Here is a 16,771-nt window from a genome sequence, read left to right as displayed (position 1 = left end):
TGGCTCCCAATGCCTAAAAGTTAAGGTATAAATTCATTAAAATCCCTTCAGTCTGACCCTCCATTTTTATTTCTAGCAACTTCTGTCTGTGTATTCTATGTTCTAATTAGACAACCTAACATTTCGAAACATATTCTTTTTCCTGTTTTTAAGCCTTTGCTCTTGCCAGTGTCTTTACCTGCTAACTTCTCTTCTTCACCTGATGAAATTATATCTATTCCTTAAGATCCAGCTGAAATTTTACCCTCTTCTCACCAGGCCTTCCTAGATTTCTGCAGATTGAGGTGACCTCTGCTTTTCTGAGCTCCGTGGGTCTTCATCAGTGCCTTTACTGCATTTATACTGACACATATTTTTACATTTATTAGACTTACAAATTTCCTACTTGACTGCATACTTCCTAAGGGCAAGTGCTATTTATAACGAATGCTTAAGCTTTTTACAGCATTTAATTCAAAGTCTTCTACAGAGAGTGTGGTATTAGGCCTAAAATTAAAGCCCAACATTATGTGTGCCTTGACATCAGGGGGAAATCAGGAGGGCCTCAAATGACCTAATCACAAGTTCCCCTCCCCACTGTGCTCCAGGGAAAGAGGTCCCCTACCTAAACAACCCTCCTTATCATGGGACCAGGCAGAGTAATGGGTTTCAATTCCCTGCCTCCCTATGGACAATCTCATCCTCCAATGAGAACCAAGGGTCACTTCACCCTATTCTTATTACAATGCCTGCCTCCCACAGCCCCTGCTTATTTGTTCTGCTCTCAAGTGCAACCACAATGTAGCCCTGCACGACATGTAGTGTCCTCATCCCCCAGGCTATGAGTATATGTGACTAATAAACTGCTGTCAGTCACATCTGTCCAGTGTTGGGTGTCCTATGTGTAGCCATCCTCATAACTCTAGGGCAGAAATTTCTCACTCACCAGTGGGGTGTCAAGCAAATGATCCAAACAAGTTAGTTACAAAATAAATTGTACTTGTTTAATATTTAAAAAAAAAAACAGTAATAGTTTTGGTCTTAAGACATCTTTTCAATTACTTTCTAAGCTGGGTACTAGGATGATGTCTCTAAATTGCATTTCTCACAATCCTTAACAGTAATTTCCAAGGTGACTAAAATTAAGTCCTCAGCAAATTTTTAAGTAATTAATCTACAGGTGAACACTCAAATAGACAGGTTTGAGCTTTGGGGTCTCGGCTGCTTTGCTGTGGGCAATAGTCAGGCAGAAACTAAGCTGTAAATAAAAAAGCAAAGAGTTATATATTTAAAGAAAATATTCATATATGTACAAAAGATAACTAGATATTAATGTAATTCATTTTATAATAAAAACTTCAGAATTAGCACATCCAAAGAACCCCATTTGAGAGGCAACAACATTTATTGCCAAAATACTACCAGGATTTAAAGTATTTTAGAAATTTCTGTAGGACATATGACACCACTGACTACTGGCACAGGGAAACTTCCTGTTGTTTGAGAGTGTATCATTTTATAGAAAGAATCAAAAGTTATTCAGGCCAGAGCATTTGAGATCTTGCTTTCCAAGAGTTGTCATTAGTTTAGGCTCAAACTCTTACAAAAATTCTCCATAAGTTTGGACATTTTTTACATTAGCAGCTCTATGAGCGTGTCTTAGGCACAAGTCTTAGCCAGAAGTACATGGTGTGTGTGTGTGTGTGTGTGTGTGTGTGTGTGTGTGTGTGTGTGTGTGTTGTATGCGTGTGGCCACTTGCTTAGCTAAGTAGACGCAATACTTCCAAATGGCAATGGTGCTATCTGGTAGAGCTGATGTCCTTAAAAGCAAGAGTGAGACTCAAAGAAACCCTTGAGGTCAACATGGAAACTATTGAGGAGACTAATTAGGTATGTTAGAAAACTTAAAATTTGTCTTTTATGGGGATCAATTTTATGTGGTACAACTTTTGGTTAATGGAATATAGCCAGGATATTTTTGTACTGACCAGAGAATATGAGATCTTCTTGGCTAAAACTTTTATAATATAGCAGGATTAATGAGAGCGAAACTATATACTTGACATTTTCCCTAAGGGAGAGAGCCTGGACACCTGAGCTAGTGAGGAGAGAAAATAATGAGTGACCTATGGAGACCTGAAAAGACTCCTTCCCTCCTCTCTCCTTTCCAGAAAAATAGATAGTTAAGGAATTGGGCATTTTCTTGTGTGTTCTTACCTAAAAGAGAGGAGAAAGCTTCCCTTAAATTGTGTGCAAGGGTTTAATAACCTTGTGCAAAGCCGTCTCTGGTAAAAGCCCACAGCTTTGTCACCATGTCAGACACAGGCGGTGTTGTGGAGGTAGCTGCCATCTAAGACTGTGAGAAAAACCCAGGGGCAGAGAGCTCTCCCCAAATCCCAGTGTAGGGGCAAGATGAGGACAAGACACTGCTCTGGAATGCTTGGAACAGTAGAGAAAATCAAAGGAGTGACTTCAGACTTTCTCCTTCATCCCAGAACCATTGGGTGAATTGACCACAAGGCTATAAAGTGATTTAATTGCTTTAGAGAAAACATGAGCAATATTGTTGTTAATCCCTAATTATATATCTTTAAATCATTCTCCAAAAATAACATTGGGAAAGCTTAAAAAATATATAGTTATTCAGGACAAGTCAGGCAAATAAGGTGAATAATATGATCAAGCTTGATAAGACAGCTTGGACTAAAGACAGGTAAAATGATCAGTATTTAAGTTAATTTTCTTTCAAAGCTGGTAACATTCTAATTATTATTCTAATCCCCATTTGTGAGAAGCTTTTTCTAAAAGCGCTAATTATTAAAAGATGGATGTAGCCTCTCAAGGTGACTACAATGAAGTGCAACGCATTTTTAAATGTATAATTTTGGATTTGTTTAAAGAATAGAAATAATCTATTTACCAATACCTATGTAAAACCATTAATATGTAATTATATGTTAATACTTTAATATATAAATGATGCTCAAATTCTAAACAAACTAGGATATTTTAAGTAATAGAATAAGTGTGAGCTAATCCTATAATAGATTTGTTCACTGCATGTTTATGTAAGAAGGTCACTGTATGCTCGAAGAGCAAATTAACAATTAAAGCTGGTGTTAAAATACATTTTTGTTAGTTTGACATAAACTGTTTTTGTAAACATAAACATTTAAAACTTTTATGTATGAAAGTTCCTTTTCTATACACAGATGCATGCTACAAGATTTTTTGCACATATTAATATATTTTAGTTCTTCCGTGTTTTGAAAATGTCCCACAATTTATTTTATGTCAAGGAGTGAATTCGATTGTTAATATTTACTACAAATTTTCTTCATACAGCATGAGCTAACACAATGAATCTTTTCAAAATATAGAATCATTTTAAGAAAGAGTGTGGTATTCTTCATTGCCTGACCTTAATATCTTTGAAATCATTCATAAAAAGCCAAAGACTTTTCTTTCTATCATCTGGTCAGTTTTTTCTCATTTATCATATCAGTAGAAAATACAATAGGAAATTACATCCATGTTGCTAGTGTGTTATTTGGAAGAACTGAGACTGGCAAACATAAAACAGTAGGCTTCAGATTAACTAAAAATCAGTAATATTCACATACCTATCTGGATCTGAATCATGTCAATGTCCCACCTTCTACCTGAAAGCAATTCAATTCACACAATAGGAGTAAATAGATACTAGAGGTGACAATTGCCAGAAGCTAAATCTGTCCCTTTGAGAAGTTCTAGTTCTTTTGTTTTATTTCTAATTAGAAAATTACAGTATTAATTATGCCAGCAAACATTTACCAGATCGCAGTTAGGTTATTGTTTTTTTTTAATCAGTTAACAAGTTGGTCATTATCATTTTTTTTAATTAGCCTGTCCTCTTCTAGGAAGTTAACTGGTTATAAAAGAAATAAAATCAACGTGATGTCCACTTCTGTTAGAAACAATGGCTATTTTCAAGGAAAATTCAGTTTCATCTAAGATCAAATAAATAAAATTGATGGGACATTGACTGATAAAATCTGAAGCCCATAAAAACAGTGAGAAGCTAATCACTTTAGCCCTTCCCTGACAGGGTTGTTGGGAATCAAATGCGATGGCATAGCTAAAGAGAGTGTTCAGAAAGTTAAAATCACTAGACCTTGGTCTGCCCAGACCGGTCTCCAGAATTCAGGGCAATCCACAATTATAGTAAAACAAAAGGGTGTGCAGTTGCTAACATGCTGCCATGCTTACATGATGGAGAAATTCATCGTGAATTTCTCCAACAAACTCGGTTAATCTTTTCCAGAGTATATGGAAAGATTTCAGAGTCTGGGAACATCACTGAATTCACTGCAGCTAATTTACTAATAAGCCATGAAGTATTGTCATAAATTACTTAAACTAACTGGTACTTGTCCAATTAAATGAACAAACTACATCGTATAAGGTAGCGGCCTTGAGGATTTATGGCAGTTGTTTGTTTGCATGCTAATTTGCCAAACTTCACAAAGCTGCTCTGGGTGTACTCCTTCACTGTACATCAACCAGCCAGGCCCTACGATGCTCGTATTTTCAGCTGTCTTTCCAGTCAAGAGCATGACCATTTTTCATCCCAACAAGTTTCCTCACACGTTAGCAGAGGAGGCCATGAGCAAGCAGCAAATGCCAGTGACAGTTTGCGTGAGAGATGATGGAGTAGGATAACTGACATGAGAGTTTAGTTAGGAAATCATGGGGCTGCTCACAAATGCCATTAAGGGAAAATGAGCAGAGTTCTCCTGCCCCATTTCCCATCCCCTGACAGAGCTTGAGCCCTAACATGGATTAATCAATATGGCAAGCAGGGACAATTCTCCTTCAGTGAAAATGGAAGGGGAGAAAAACATGCATTACCTTCTCAATGAGATCTATGCAGGCTTGCAAATCCAGACCGAAGTCAATGGACACCCAGTCAATGCTTTCTTCCCTGTATTCCTCTTGCTCCAAAACAAACATGTGCTGATTGAAGAACTGTTGTAACTTTTCATTGGTAAAATTAATGCAAAGCTGCTCAAGACTGTTGTACTTCAAAGATGTGATTGGACAGGAAAAAGAGATAAAAATAAAATTGAGAAAATGGTAACTATTTGAGGCAATGGAGATGTTAATTAACTTGACCTTGGTGATTATTCAAAATGTGTGTGTGTGTCTTAAATTATCAGACTGTACACCTTAAATATATACATTTTTTGTCAAATATACCTCAATAAAAAAATAATATTGAGGTCCACTTGGAAAAATGTAAAGAGAAAACCATAACCACTGTCATATGATGGCAAATAGACCCAATAAATAACAAATGCTCAATTCTTACCTTTTTCAGATATGCCCACAAACTAAAGATTACAACAATAAAATAACACAATGATATTATTCAAAATCATAAAATATTTCTTTATCTCTATTTACATTTAAGGCTGAATTTCCTAATACTATTATAATTATTATTTAACCATGGCTCTTTCCTAACCAAAGTAGCTCTTAACGTTTATACAGAATGAATTTCATCACATCTTGACTACATTTTCTGCTGTTCAATTCACATTTTCTAATCTCCTTGTAAATATGTATTGACTTCATTCTTACCAGATATACTTACATGAAGGATTTCAAAACCAGTGATGTCAAGAATGCCGATGAAGAACTGCCTTGACGACTTGGTGTCCATGGCCCTGTTGACACGTGCCACCAGCCACTTAAACATCCTTTCATATATTGACTTGGACAGGGCACCAACAGCAGAGGACACCTAGAAATCACATTGAAAGCAATCCTTCATCTGACAGCAGAGTTCATTTTAATTCTGGACCTCTCTGTCTGTAACTGACTTCTAGTAAAATCAGGATACATTTATTGACTTTCTGTGGTTCTAGCATGCTGTTGAGATGATATATGAGGAAAAATACAATACGGCAAGAGAAAAGAAGGGAGGAAAGGGAGAGGGGAGGGAGAGAGAAGAGGGAAATACCTTGAGTTACCTTGGTGCCTCTTTACCTAACACTCCTGAGAGAGAAATCATGTTCCTGTTACTGAAGAACCGAATATCCTTGTGAAGAGAGGGGGTGGCAATGAATTCTAAAGCCTTGCTATTCAAACTGTAGTCCTAAGACCTGCCGCATCAGCACCACCTGGAAGCTTGTTAAAGATGCCAAGTCCAGTCCCAGACCAGGAATCAGAATTTGCACTCCAACGCAGTCCCTCACTAACTTCTATGTACCATAAAGTTTAAAAAGTACCGGTAGAATAGGCAAGGCATCTGGTCCTTGTCCTACTGCTGTTGTTGCAGTTGCTAATGATTAGTGTGACCCTTCACAAGCAACCTAAACTCTATGGGCTGCAGTATCTTAACCTGAGTAATGCTCTTGAAGGTCCTTTCTAGCCTCAGCTTCCACCTTCTCTACTATAGTAGTTCTCAGGGCTGCTGTCAACTCCCTGTAGGGAGAACAGCAAGCATCATTTTGACTCAGTTTCCCCTGTAAAATGAGGCTGCATTCTTCTCCCTGGAGGTATGTCGCAAAGGCTCTAACATTATCTACTGGGGAGAGCTCCAACCTCTGTGCCTGGATGATACTATGCAAATGCAGGTCCTACTTCCACGATGCAAAGGCACTGGTATAGTAGCAGGTTTCTGATGAATTCCAAGTAAGAATGAATTTCTGGACACGCTCCAAGCCTGGAAGCAGAATGTGCTCCAACCACTTTACATTTAAAATAGGCCTATCACATACATCCTTCAGCTGCCCAGGAGAGAACATGCAGCAGGAGCCAGTTGGTGTCTGGTGGTGATTTAGTTCTGAGTCATCCACTCTGATCAGTTATCTTGAGTCATTTCCACAGTAATCCATACGCCGGATGGCATCACAGTTTTTTATTATCGGCGTCACCCGCACACCCCCACAAATAGAGCACCAAGAATGATTTTTATCCTCTGGAGCACCGAGGAAATCACTCTGTCTACAACAGTCACTTTGAAACTTTAAAAAGAACATGACTAACTTGCTCACCCTCTTTTAATTCTCTAAATACTCAAGAAGGGGAGGTGGGGGGGACAAACTGGCCAGGGGTGGGAGTAGTGAAGAAATACAGGAAGAAAGCCTGACAGTGTAGGCAGAGGAAGAAATAGATGGTATGCTGTCTACTGAATGAATTAATAAAAATAATGAACCAATATACAGCACATTAATTAATCATTTTCATCATATTCTGTGCAATGGCAGAGGAATTAGGCAGCCAAACCTACGCTTCTACTTTTCAAGGGCTAAATGGACTCATTTCTTAGCTCTTTTTAAAATAATCTCGCAAAGTACTTTGATTACTGGGGAGTAATAATGCATGATAGCAAGAACAAAAACAAAATAAATGGAGTCAGCCATGTTTTTAACTACTTTGATCCCTTTCTCCTCTGTAAAATAAAAATATTAAGATATGCATATCTCAGGGCTGTTGGGACTCAGTGTTACAGAGGATGGAAATACATATAACACAACATTTGACAATATCCAATGTGTAGTTTCCCCTTTCCTATGCCCTTTTCACTGTTATCACTTCCTTATCCTCACTCCAGTATTATTAGCTATATTACCTTAAGCAGCTAGGTTCACTATCTTTAACTATGAAATGAAAATAGAAATGAGATAAACTTTGCAAGCTTGCTGTTTGGTTGACAAAAACATCTGTACAAAGCGCTCAGTGCAGCACCCATAGTAAATACTCAGTGGCTGTTTTATTATTATTTTATTATTAAACTTTTTAAATTAAAATAACTTATTTCTAAGAGGCACAGTCATAACTCTCCTAGAATCATAAAACACTAGTCCTAAAGAACCTTAGTTCCTGATAATCATGTAGACGAGTACCTCTGGCAACTGGGAGGACATTTTCTGATCGTCATAATGACTGAGTGTGCTACTGGCATTTAGCAAATGCAAAACCTCCTACTACGATATGCAGGACACTCCCACACATAAAGAATTGTCCCATTTAGATTCCAATCACCCTTCCATTGAAACACACAGAGGAATTAGATCTCTTCATTAGGGTGCTCAAAGAGATGAAGATATTTGACCCTCATCCCAGAGTTAGCATTAGAGCTAGAACTAAATTTTGTAGCTTGTTAACACTGCAAAATTTTTTCCATCTTTTGCAATTGTCATCAACAGAACATCTACATACATCTCTATCCTTAGCAGTGGCAATTGTCTCTATAAAGTCAGTAAAATTCCTAAGAAAAGAAAAGCCTTACAGTGTGCTTTCTTACTCTGTATCCAAAAGGAGGAGGAAGAGAGGGAGAGAGAGAAAGAGGGAATAGGGGAAAGGAGGGAAGGAGAGAGAGAAGAGAGGGTGGAGGATGAGGATTTGTTTCTTTTAATGTCTAATCATATATTAGCTTGCTTCACTGGTTCTATTATGGCATAGGCTGGTGTGGTAACTCAATTCCTGAGAACACATTATTAAAGAGGTGAAGGTTTACTTTCAGTCCTCCTATGGGCTTATTAGTTTTCTACAGAAGAGTCCTTATTCTACAATCATAGCATGCCATGCAGGTACGTTGTGGTAAATGTCTTATAAAGTAAGAAACTGCCAAATATCTCTAATCTCACTACCAAGAAATAGTTCAACTACTTGTCCTGCTGATCACGGTTCAAGTTCAGCTCAATAGTTACCATTTATGGAGCACCTACTTCTTGCAGGGCACTGTGCTAAATGTCGAGGGTATTAAGATGAACTAGACACAGTCAACAACCTCAAGGAACTCAGATTAGAACCAGGGAGGACAAAAATGTAAGCAAATTGTTTCAGTATAATTAGTACTGTCGCAGAGGAAGAATTATTGATTTATAGAATAAGCAAAAATAGAAGATTGATTTTGATTAGTTGTTGAAATGTTTTAATCCTTTTCCATTTAGAAAAAAAAAGTGCAGCTCTCTGCCAGCATTCATTTAACATCACGCATCGGAATGCTATGTTTTATAGGATTTGACATTTTCCGTGATCGAGAATTACTATATTTTGTAAATGGAAATACCATTACTAAAAACAGAATGTCATTTGTTTCCAAAGCTAACGATATACTAGAGCGATGGGAAAAAAATAATAAAAGCGAGATATTTCATGGCAAACTTTGGGGGGGAGGTTCGGACTGTAATCCATGAGGTACCTCGGGGTACACACCACAGCCACATGCACCACTGGCAATGTAGTCACACCAGATGCCTTACTATACCAAAAGAAATAGAGTTTACTGCGGTCAAAATAATTCCATCACAAATTTGTACATTTTTCTCTCGTTTTCAGATTTTGGATGTATATAGAGTAAAACAATGTAAGCGTCACTTGGATACTTCTTGTGTCCTTTGTAATGTTACTTATGTTCCCTAACATTCAATTTATTCAACTGGGAAAACATTAAGTATCCCCGCCCCCTCTATCTATCTGTGTATTGTTGTAAAAATGGAAGGAGATAATACCTGTAAATGTTTTTAATACGTATTTTATGAAATCATACCATTTCCTCTTTCCAGAAAGACTACATTTCTCAGGACTTCTATAGATAATTTGACTAATATTCATCAATAGACTATTAGTGAAAGTGATATCATTTTAGCCCCAATCAGTTAAGGTGGGTATGCTTCCTCCACAAATTATCTTTCCCTTTGTGCAATAACTTTAGAGGCCATGTGTTCCAGATGGCCTAACTATAAAATGGAAAAAGGCTGTCTAATCTGTATTGGACTTGGTCAGAGTAAGAAACAAATGTTTTATTGTCACTGAGATTTTAGCATGCATGTGTTACTGCAGCATGCCTATCTCGTACTAACTAATACATATTACAGATATAAATTATTACTTTGAAATGCCCTAGCATAATTAGACAGTCTCATTACCCAGCAGCCCTGGGAATATCTACTGTATTCTGGCAAAGTCTCAGAGGACTTGTTATTCTATCATTAAAACATTCTCCTGGATGCTACATGACCTTTCACTTCAATGTTCGTTCTTAATTCCCTCTCCCTTCAAATACTAACTTCAGCATATGTTCTGAAATCCTTCCTCAACTGTGTCACCATGTGTCTGTTACTCGAAAAAGTCAATATTCTAAATAGATTTGAGATGCCAATTTGCAAATTTTACTCATGTCAGAAACCAATAGCCCTGAAATCTTCTTAGCCGGACAACAAAGATGTTGATCATAACATGTAAAGGGCTTGCTTGCATCTGCAAAGAGATTTGTTGCTATAGGAAAAACTGTCAAAATTGTATATTTCAGGCTAGAAACTCTTAACATAAGAGCATTTACTGTGGTGTACATCACAAGTGAAAACATTTGGAATATTCATCGCGGTAGCTCTTTTCTGCTTTTTTATAGACGCTCTTGTTGCAGACATTGGAAATTGAAAAATACAAGTACGATATGAATACAATTATTATAAGATCATAGAATCACCTTACCTGTTCTACATTTTGAGCTCTGGTAATATACTCATTACCAATTTTGATTCTAGGATGGATCAGCCCCTTCACTAACTCAGAGGAGTTAATGCCCATGAGGAAAGCAGTTTTTTCAGCACCTGGTCAGAAGAAAGGAAGGAAAAGGAGGGAAGATGGGAGAAAAGAGGGGAGGAGGAAAAGAAAAAACACAGTTGAAATTTATTGCATTATAGTCGAACTACCCACAGGAGAAAAGGAGGTATGTTTAAACCGATGTAGCAAGGTAGATTGCAGTTTTGAAACAATTACCCGAATCTTAAATGTTTAAAAGACTATTTCTTGGAAATGCAAATCAAAACCACATAAAATGCCACTTCACATCCACTAATATGGCTATAATCAAAAAGAGAATAAGTGTTGGTGAAGATGTGGAGAAATTGAAACTTCATACATTGCTGGTTAGAATGTAACATAGCACGGCTGCCCTGGAAAAGTTTGGTAGCTACTCAAAAGTTAAAAAGAGTTACTCTAGCACCCAGAAATACTACTTCTAGGTATGTATACAATATAAATGAAAACATGTTCACACAAAAAATTGTACACAAATGTTTCTAGCAGCGTTCTTCGTAAGAATCAAAAAGTAGAAAAAAAATGTTCATTAACTGAAGAATAGATAAACAAAATGTGGTATATAAATACAATGGAGTATTTTTCAGCCATTAAAATGAATATTGATGGATGCTACGTGGTTGGGACTTGAAAACATTATGCTACATGAAAGAAGATGAACACAAAAGGCCACATGTTCATGATTCCACTTATATGAACTCTCCAGAATAGGCATATCCAGAAAGGAAAAGTAGATTTGTGGTTGCCAGGGGCTAGAGAGAGAAGAAAATGGAGAGTAACTAACTACTCAAGGGTACAGAGTATCTATTTGAAATAATGAAATATTCTGGAATTAGATACTGGTGATGGTTATATAATGTATACACTAAATCTCACTGAACTGTATACTTTAAATGGGTGAGTTTGTAGTATGTAAATTATAGCTTAATTTTTAAAAGATGGTCCTTTCTAAAAAGAAATATTTATCTGAAGGACATGGACTATCTCATCTTTATTATTTGCTTATTTTTCCCTTCTACATCTGTACTGATTCTTTCAATGAAACAGGGACTTGTAATTTGAAAATTCAAAACAACCACCAATTAACAGACGCCAAGGACACTTGCCCAGTATCTACTGAAAACCTTTTCTTTTCCTGTAAAGTCTGTTTGTACCACAGTGCCCTCTGCTGCCCAAAAAGAATACTTGCAACTCACAAAATTGCACTTTTATAACAGTTCTTCCATTTTCTAAAGAAAGTAGAGAATAAGTGTTATCAGAAGGAAAAGTAAATATGCACGTATCACAACAGGTGTTAAAAAATGAAATAACGCTTAGGAAAGTTATAAGCACATTTCAAATTGCAGATTTCTTCAGTTGTCAAACAAAAGAACATTTTACTCATCTGAAACCTCTCTGTGACACCTTAAATTATAAAAGAATCTTGACGTATACTAATATATGTGATATGGCTACTCTATAAAATGTCCTACAGTAGAAAGAAATGCAGTCTTTCCTTCATTGTGTACAAAATTTCTGGAGTAATAACCACAAACAGGTAATAATAATTAAAAGAAAATTAGCGGTATGCCATTTGTATTAACGAAATCCATTTGCTTTTTATAAGCCTTTAAAATGTTCAAACTTAAAAAGCTTGAAATGTCTGATTTGCTTGTTAACTAAAATCTATATTATACATATACATTTCTGCTGGCTACACACCTACTCTATGTCAGTAATAATGGCATAGGTACTCAGTTGCTATGAAACCTTTCAAAATGCAAAGCTTATTTGAGAAAATGGAAAAATCAAAAGTGAGCAGATATGTTCATCTATGCTGAGATGTTCCTGCTAAGAGTGCCATATTTGGAGACAAAAGGCTGATTATTTCAAGTTGAGACTCCAGTGCATCAGAACTAGAGACTCTTTGAATTAGAAGAGGCTTTAGAGACCATCTAACCTAACATGAAGATATTTAAAAGGGAGAAATGCAACATGCCTGATGGATCTGAGTGGAGATGACTAATAACCGACATTGTGAAAAATGAACAATTCCACAATATCTGTCCAGGAACTAGACAGGAGTTTGGTTCTCTAAGCTTTGAGAGTGGGAGCATTCAGGTAATAATAGCCTCAAATTCACACATCCTTTTTCCAGTGTTAGGAACAGTCCCTCGAGTCTAATTTATCCATGAACAAAGGAAGTCTAAATTTTCTGTACAGTATCCCACCTTAAACTCTAGCAGAAATAGCACCCAACATTTCAGAATTATTTCTCACCCATTTCAGAGATAGTCAAGTATTAGCAGGACTATTATGCCTTGGATTTATTCCACAGGTGTATATTTTACACTTATTTATTTATTTATTTATTTATTTATTTATTTATTTATTTCGGACAGAAAATAGTGGTTGTCATTTTCCAAAAAAATAAATTACTTCGTTTGCAATAAAAGTTTAGTTTTACAACCAAGATGAAAATAGTTTAAATCTGTGAATGTCCATCTGACATTTGGAAAATGCTACTGCAAACATTGCAGTGTCTGTAAACACATTTTCATCATGTGATTTGATGCGGTCCCAAAAGAGGCTTAATGAAATTCTCATCAATAAACATCATTCCCTCAGGACCTTGTAAATAAACTCATGACTTTAATTAGGTTGTATGATCTTACCTAGGAGAGGTAAGAAGTAATTAGAACAGGAGTTCCCAAATATTGGTGTGGATCAGAAAAGCCCGGAGAGTTAACACAGAAACAAATGACAGCTTGCTTGCTGAAAGAGGTTAGGTCTGGGCTTATTTTTTATCATATTCTCCAAATGATTCTGATACACATGAAGGCTGAAGAACAAAGTCCTTTTTACTATGGCTCTCAACCTTTGCTATACATTGTTTTTACAAATTGCCAGGTGACCCCAAACATTGATGCCTGCACCCACCTCAAGATCATTTTTTTTTTTTTTTTTTTTGGTCTGGGTGAAGTGTGGACTTGAGAATTTAAAAACTGCCCAGTTAATCCCGATATAAATCCAAGTTTTAAAAGTACGCTCTAGAGAAATGTAGCCACAGTTGGTAAGTACACAAGAAGTCAAAAAGATGGAGAGAACAAATTCTGGCTTCACTTCAAAATAAATAAGGTCAAGAAAAATAAAAAACATTTTTCCAACTTTACAATTTTATCCCAGTTCAGTCTCCTCTGTAAATAACCAGGTATAAAGAAAGAGTTAAAACCGTTTTTTCCATCCACAGCCTGGCTAATCTGAAAGAGGGGTTATGATAATAACACTTAATAGTCTTTCATAAAAGGTTGAAGTATGATTTCGAAGCTGTCACATTTCATTAATAGATTGAATGAAGTTTACTGAGCACTTGATATATGTAAGGCTTGGTGCTAGTAAGAAGATAAACAAGACAAAACATTCAGCATCAAGGAGTTTATAATCCATGAGAGTAAATAAAACACAACCAAAAATAGCAAGTCGGTCAGTAAAACAACTGCAGAAGAGACAAAGAAATTAAGTATTATGAAAGTTTGAAATAGGGAGAGATCCCCCTTTGCAGTAGTGAAAAGTGGAAGTAATTCAAATGTCCATCAATAGATAGAAGAATTAAATGCGGTATATACATATAATGGAATATCGTCCACACTTAAAAAGGATTAAAATTTTGACACAATGTGGATGAATCACATTTTGCTAAGTGAAATAAGTTAGACACAAAAGAACAAATATTATGTGATTCTACTTACAGGAGATACCTAGAATAGTCAAATTCATAGAGACAGAAAGTAGAATAATGGTTGCCAGGGGCTGGGGAAGGGGAAAATAGAGAGTCACTATTTAATAGGTACAGAGTTCCAGGTTAGGATGATGAAAAATTTCTGGAGATGAATCATGGCGATGGTTGCACAAAAATGTGAAGGTACATAATGTTGATAAACTAAAATGGCACTAAAGTTAAAAATGGTTAAAATGGCAAATTTTATGTTATGTATACTTTAAAATTGAAAATATAAAATTAAAAAATTGAAGGATTTGAGTTTTTCAGTTGCCAAGACCTTTAATACAAATGAAATAGTTATCACAACCATGCTTCCTTTTCATAATTGTGATTTTTCTATTTTAATCATCATTCTAGACAGATTATTTATTGTAAAATGCCTCAAATCTTTTTGGTAATCAGGCAAAACTACATATTTTTAAAATGTGAATTAAAAAAAAAACTATAGGAATTGAAGCCTTTGTGGTCTCAGTCCAGTGAAAACTCCACCCTCGCAATCCCAAAGACCTTCCTTCACACCTCCACTGCCAATCAATACATTTTATGGTCATTTGTCTGCTCCTTTGTTTTTCTCAATAGTCTCTGTGCTGAAGCCAGGATATGTCCTAGTATATCTGATATCACCCAAGTTTAGCAAATTTATTGGCATCTTCAATAATTAAGGAATGTTTTTTTTTATTCTAAGATACAGGGATTCTGTATCAGAATAGAGGTTGAGCGAATAATTTCAAGGAACAGTAATCAAGTGAGATTGCTGCTTAATTTCAGCATTCTCCAAAAACCAAGAGGGGAAGTCAACTACAAGGAAAGGGGAGTAGGCTGGGGGTCAGGGATTTGAAGAAAGCACATGGCGTATCTTCAGAGAGATTCTTACTTTCCGTGCCATCTGCTTCAACGTGTCCTTCTCTGGGTTTCTGTTTAAATTTCATGTTTCCAAAGTGCATGATGGCTCCAATGAGTTTGTAGGATCCATACTTCTCTTCAGGAAGAAAGCCCAAGATGTCCATGGCTTGCTGTAAAAAGAACAGATGGCCCTGTGTCTTCATTTGCCTCGTGGCTACAGTAAGCTTCTCATCCCTGCTGTGTGTCACACCTCCCTACACTCCGTGGGCTCCAGAAGGGAATGAGACAAATCACCAGAGCCCCGAGGTGTGATAGCTGTGTTCAAAGCAATGACAAGTCGGCCCTGTTGGCACTTGGTCGCCCATGTCTACTTATCTCTTTAAAAGAGAATTAGGAAGACATCAGATTTGGCTTATGTAATTTCCAGTCATTTTTGAACTTTCCTTGGTGCCCTATGCCTCTTCTCTTACTTCCAGCAATTGATCATGAACTGGCTATATGAAATATTATTTTGCTTTTCATGGTATGGCAAAAAATTGCTCCATATCTGATGGGTTGCTTATTTCTGGAATTCCATATGTTCTCCCAACTTTATTCCGGAGCAGATACATTTCAAAGACTAGTAAAAAGAAGTATTTAAGAAAAACCATGTCGTCAAAGAACTGCATCCTAAGGAGCCACTGCACACAGTAAGATGTTCCTGAAATGGAAGGTGAAAATCAGTACAATCTTTCTAGTGGTGAATTTAGAATATGTATGAACAGACCATAAAAATCTTATAATCCTCATCTAGTAATTTCACTTTTAGGAATCTAGCATAAGGTGAATCTGACATATAGGAAAAGCATTTACCTACGTATATTCACCACAGTAAAATAAATAAATAAATAAAATGAACAAAAAAATTGAGTCTAACAATAGAATTGGCTAAACTACAGGACAAGTGTCTGATAAAATATTAAGTATCCATGTAAATGTTTATGAAGAGTTTGTAATAACACTGAAAATGCTTATAACATTAAATGGAAGAGCAAACTCTATACACCAAGTAGTATATACAGTATGATTCTGAACTTTCACTGAGAATAAAAAAACACCAAAACTATACAACGGTTACATCAGATAAAATAAAAAAATAAAGACTATAAAGATATGTGTGTGTGTATCAAAATAAAAACAGTGGTTGCCACTCAGCTGAAACACCTTCCTACTTTTCTTCATGTCCCAAAGTTACTGTACTGAATAAAGGAGTAAACTTTGGGCAGAGGCAACTTTGAGATGTCTCCTTTTACTTTCCTCCCCCAGGGGAAGGAAGACATTTCTACAGAATCCTTCAGAAGAAGAGATCTAAGATGCTTTCTTTCCTTTCTTATTGCCATTACCAGACTTTGCTTTAATAACTAATAAGCCTTACATCTGTGGCCAGCAATTCTTCAGCATCATCCAAGTTCTCCACAGCAGCTACTCCATAAGAGCAAAAGTGAAAGTCAGAAGGATTTTCAGACACCAACAGCATATCTGCAGTGGAAAGAAACACCAGTTAAACAACTTAAAGAAACCCATGAAGCTTTAAAAAATTGACTAATATTCACACTT

The 16,771-nt window shown here is 36.3% G+C and overlaps 1 protein-coding gene across 4 annotated transcripts in view; it reads right to left on the bottom strand.

The window, feature by feature from the left end:
• The window catches only part of MYH15 (myosin heavy chain 15), a 138,043-nt gene that overhangs the window by 79,571 nt on the left and 41,701 nt on the right, over window positions 1-16,771 (bottom strand). For all 4 annotated transcript variants that reach the window (XM_036219471.1, XM_036219472.1, XM_036219474.1 and 1 more), the window contains 5 exons: window positions 16,590-16,693; window positions 15,207-15,345; window positions 10,465-10,583; window positions 5,615-5,764; window positions 4,870-5,040 (listed from right to left, as the gene is read on the bottom strand). In XM_036219471.1, the coding sequence (XP_036075364.1) occupies window positions 4,870-5,040; window positions 5,615-5,764; window positions 10,465-10,583; window positions 15,207-15,345; window positions 16,590-16,693 (683 nt within the window). The remainder of the gene's footprint in view (window positions 1-4,869; window positions 5,041-5,614; window positions 5,765-10,464; window positions 10,584-15,206; window positions 15,346-16,589; window positions 16,694-16,771) is intronic.

This window comes from Rousettus aegyptiacus, unplaced genomic scaffold, assembly GCF_014176215.1.
Source record: "Rousettus aegyptiacus isolate mRouAeg1 unplaced genomic scaffold, mRouAeg1.p scaffold_m13_p_4, whole genome shotgun sequence".
NCBI classification, from domain to species: Eukaryota; Metazoa; Chordata; class Mammalia; order Chiroptera; family Pteropodidae; genus Rousettus; species Rousettus aegyptiacus.
This window is presented reverse-complemented; position numbering and strand designations above follow the sequence as displayed.